This window comes from Aptenodytes forsteri, unplaced genomic scaffold, assembly GCF_000699145.1.
Source record: "Aptenodytes forsteri isolate BGI_AS27 unplaced genomic scaffold, ASM69914v1 Scaffold151, whole genome shotgun sequence".
Taxonomy (NCBI): Eukaryota; Metazoa; Chordata; class Aves; order Sphenisciformes; family Spheniscidae; genus Aptenodytes; species Aptenodytes forsteri.
Window position 1 is genome coordinate 103,665 of NW_008795939.1, and position 2,693 is coordinate 106,357.

Below are 2,693 nucleotides of genomic sequence, written 5' to 3' on the forward strand. Positions count from 1 at the left end.
AGAGCATGGGAAGCTGAAAAGTCCTTGGCTAGTGTAAGCATGACTTAGCAACAACTAAAACAGCGGTGTGTTATCAACATTATTCTCATACTAAATCCAAACCACAGCACTGTACCAGCTACTAGGAAGAAAATTAACTCTATCCCAGCCAAAACCAGGACACTAGACATAATCCTAGCAACATCACTGTCTTGCATCCAAAGCATGTTTTCCTGACAAGGTTAATACAACCTGTAAGCTCACAATGGATATGTGGTCCTTTTGCTAGTATTTAGTTAAAGGATGGTATAGACAAGCCATAATTGAAAGAGGACAAAATTTTGAACTTTTTTCCTTTTCATATAAAAATATGTCAGCACAGATCTTATTAAAAAAAAGGTAATCTTAAAATTAAATTTGTTGTGAGAACTCAGAAGCAAGCACGCACTTAAAATGGCTGGGAATTTAGTTGTCTTTTCAATTGTTTCTTTAAAAATGTTTTAATGAGTTCATAAAGTTGCTTAAAATACTTCTGTTAGACAAATCTTGCAATTTTTTTCTTCAACAGAACACTCAGACCACCATTAAGCTCTTCCAAGAGTGTTGTCCTCATTCTACCGACAGAGTGGTGCTTATTGGTGGAAAACCTGATAGAGTCGTTGAATGTATCAAGATTATCTTGGATCTTATCTCTGAGGTAATGTTTATTAAATTTATTTTATTCTTTCATTGGCATTCATGAATGTTAGGGATCATTTGGATGAAAAATGGTATCTTTCTATTTTGATTTCAGTACCTTCTACTTTCCCAGTAACAAAGTGATTGACTTTTACAACCTTTTGAAACTATTTCAGTTTTCTAGAATTGGGGTGCACCTTATGGGGGAGGGAAGCAATTTTTGGTACTAGGGGGCCATTATTCATGCTTTGCATATCATTAAGATGCAAAAATTGAAGAGGGAGACAATTTATTTGCCACTGATAAGTTAACAGCAGTTTCTCTATCATAGTTAAGTTCACAGGAAACACATCACCATCTCCTTTCTTACTAGCATTGTGAAATGAAGAACATGTTCCAAATGCATAAATTCGTATTTATAGTTTTAATATATTAATTTCATTAAATATGGCAATTGTCATAGTCCTAACTGGGTTGGGGGGTTTTTTTTGTTTGTTTGTTTTAGTCTCCAATTAAAGGACGGGCCCAGCCTTATGATCCCAATTTCTATGATGAAACATACGACTATGGTGGCTTTACAATGATGTTTGATGATAGAAGGGGACGTCCAGTAGGCTTTCCGATGCGTGGAAGAGGAGGTTTTGATCGAATGCCCCCTGGTCGTGGCGGACGACCTATGCCTCCATCGAGAAGAGATTATGATGATATGAGCCCTCGCAGAGGACCTCCACCGCCTCCACCAGGTCGTGGTGGTAGAGGTGGCAGCAGAGCTCGTAATCTTCCCCTTCCTCCTCCACCACCTCCTCGTGGCGGGTGAGTTGTTGCATAAATGCATTATACAAAACTCACGTTGTGTACAATCTCCTGAATCATACTCATCTTTCCAGTGTTTTTTCCACGCTTCCATGTTGGTAGTGATTATGCAGGATTGAGTGTGTATTAGACCAGAGTATTTTGAAAAGTACTGGAATTTAATTACTTGCTGCACTGTAGTAGTCTAGCAGGACTATAGTCAGTAGTTCTGAAACTTTTGTGTCATTCAGTAGTTGGCTAGAGCAGTTTGAAATTAAGTTGTGTGTGAACCATGAATGTGAAAATTTAGATTAGAATAGATAAACTAGTTTATAACGCAATTCACATGCTGCTGCTTTTTTCATTTTAGAGATCTTATGTCCTATGACCGAAGGGGCAGACCGGGAGACCGTTATGATGGCATGGTATGAATTTAAAACTTGCTTTGTTCTGTTTTGTAAGCACAGTTAGCATGCTGACTGTCTGAAGATACTGTTGCTGAACACATGCACTTAACTGTGGGACATGCATGGTTCTGATGATACAACCAAAATGTTTTGTCCATACAAATGGTCTCTCCTGTGGAGGAATGTTTGGGGTGTAAGCGGTATCTGAGACATGATCTGTTTTCTCTCTTTCCTCCCTGCCATCAAAAATGATAGAGAAAGTTTGACTGTGCTCTACCCTGCACGTTTTCTTGCACTGACCGTCTTTTAGACTTTTTTAATCAGGATGACAGAAATAGGAATTGGTAGGCTTTTCAGATAAAGAAAACATGTCAGAACAACGTTCTCTGAAGTTCTTTGATTCATACAAGCATTCTTAACACTAATGTTGGAAAACAGGAGTATAGATAGATAATACAGATTATAGAATGGTATCTATGAAGAGCTCTAGTCTATCTGGAAGGTGACTGCTCTTTTGAATCAATTCTTGTCTATTTCCTGGTTTCTCTGTCTGCAAAAAAATCCACTGTAATTCCAAATGTTTTGAAGCTAGAGCCACTATTAAGTTGTATTCTAAAATGCAACTTTCCAGCAGTCATCTGCTGTTGTACTAGATTCCTCTTTCCTGGGAAGAGAAATCATAGGTGTCTGGGAGGTAAATCTCTATAGTAACAATCTTCTTTTCTCCTCTGGCTTTGTTTGGCACCTTCTTTAAGATGACAGGTGAGACAAGTTTTTTTTTTTTTTTTTTTTTTTTAATGGGTGGGAGAGAAAGAAGGGGGGAAGAGCTATGAAATG

General features: G+C 37.9%; 1 protein-coding gene across 5 annotated transcripts in view; it reads left to right on the forward strand.

Annotated features, from left to right (window-relative positions):
• Nucleotides 1-2,693, forward strand: part of HNRNPK (heterogeneous nuclear ribonucleoprotein K) — an 18,654-nt gene that overhangs the window by 6,874 nt on the left and 9,087 nt on the right. For all 5 annotated transcript variants that reach the window (XM_009285246.1, XM_009285247.1, XM_009285248.1 and 2 more), the window contains exons 8-10: nt 548-676; nt 1,163-1,470; nt 1,820-1,874. In XM_009285246.1, the coding sequence (XP_009283521.1) occupies nt 548-676; nt 1,163-1,470; nt 1,820-1,874 (492 nt within the window). The remainder of the gene's footprint in view (nt 1-547; nt 677-1,162; nt 1,471-1,819; nt 1,875-2,693) is intronic.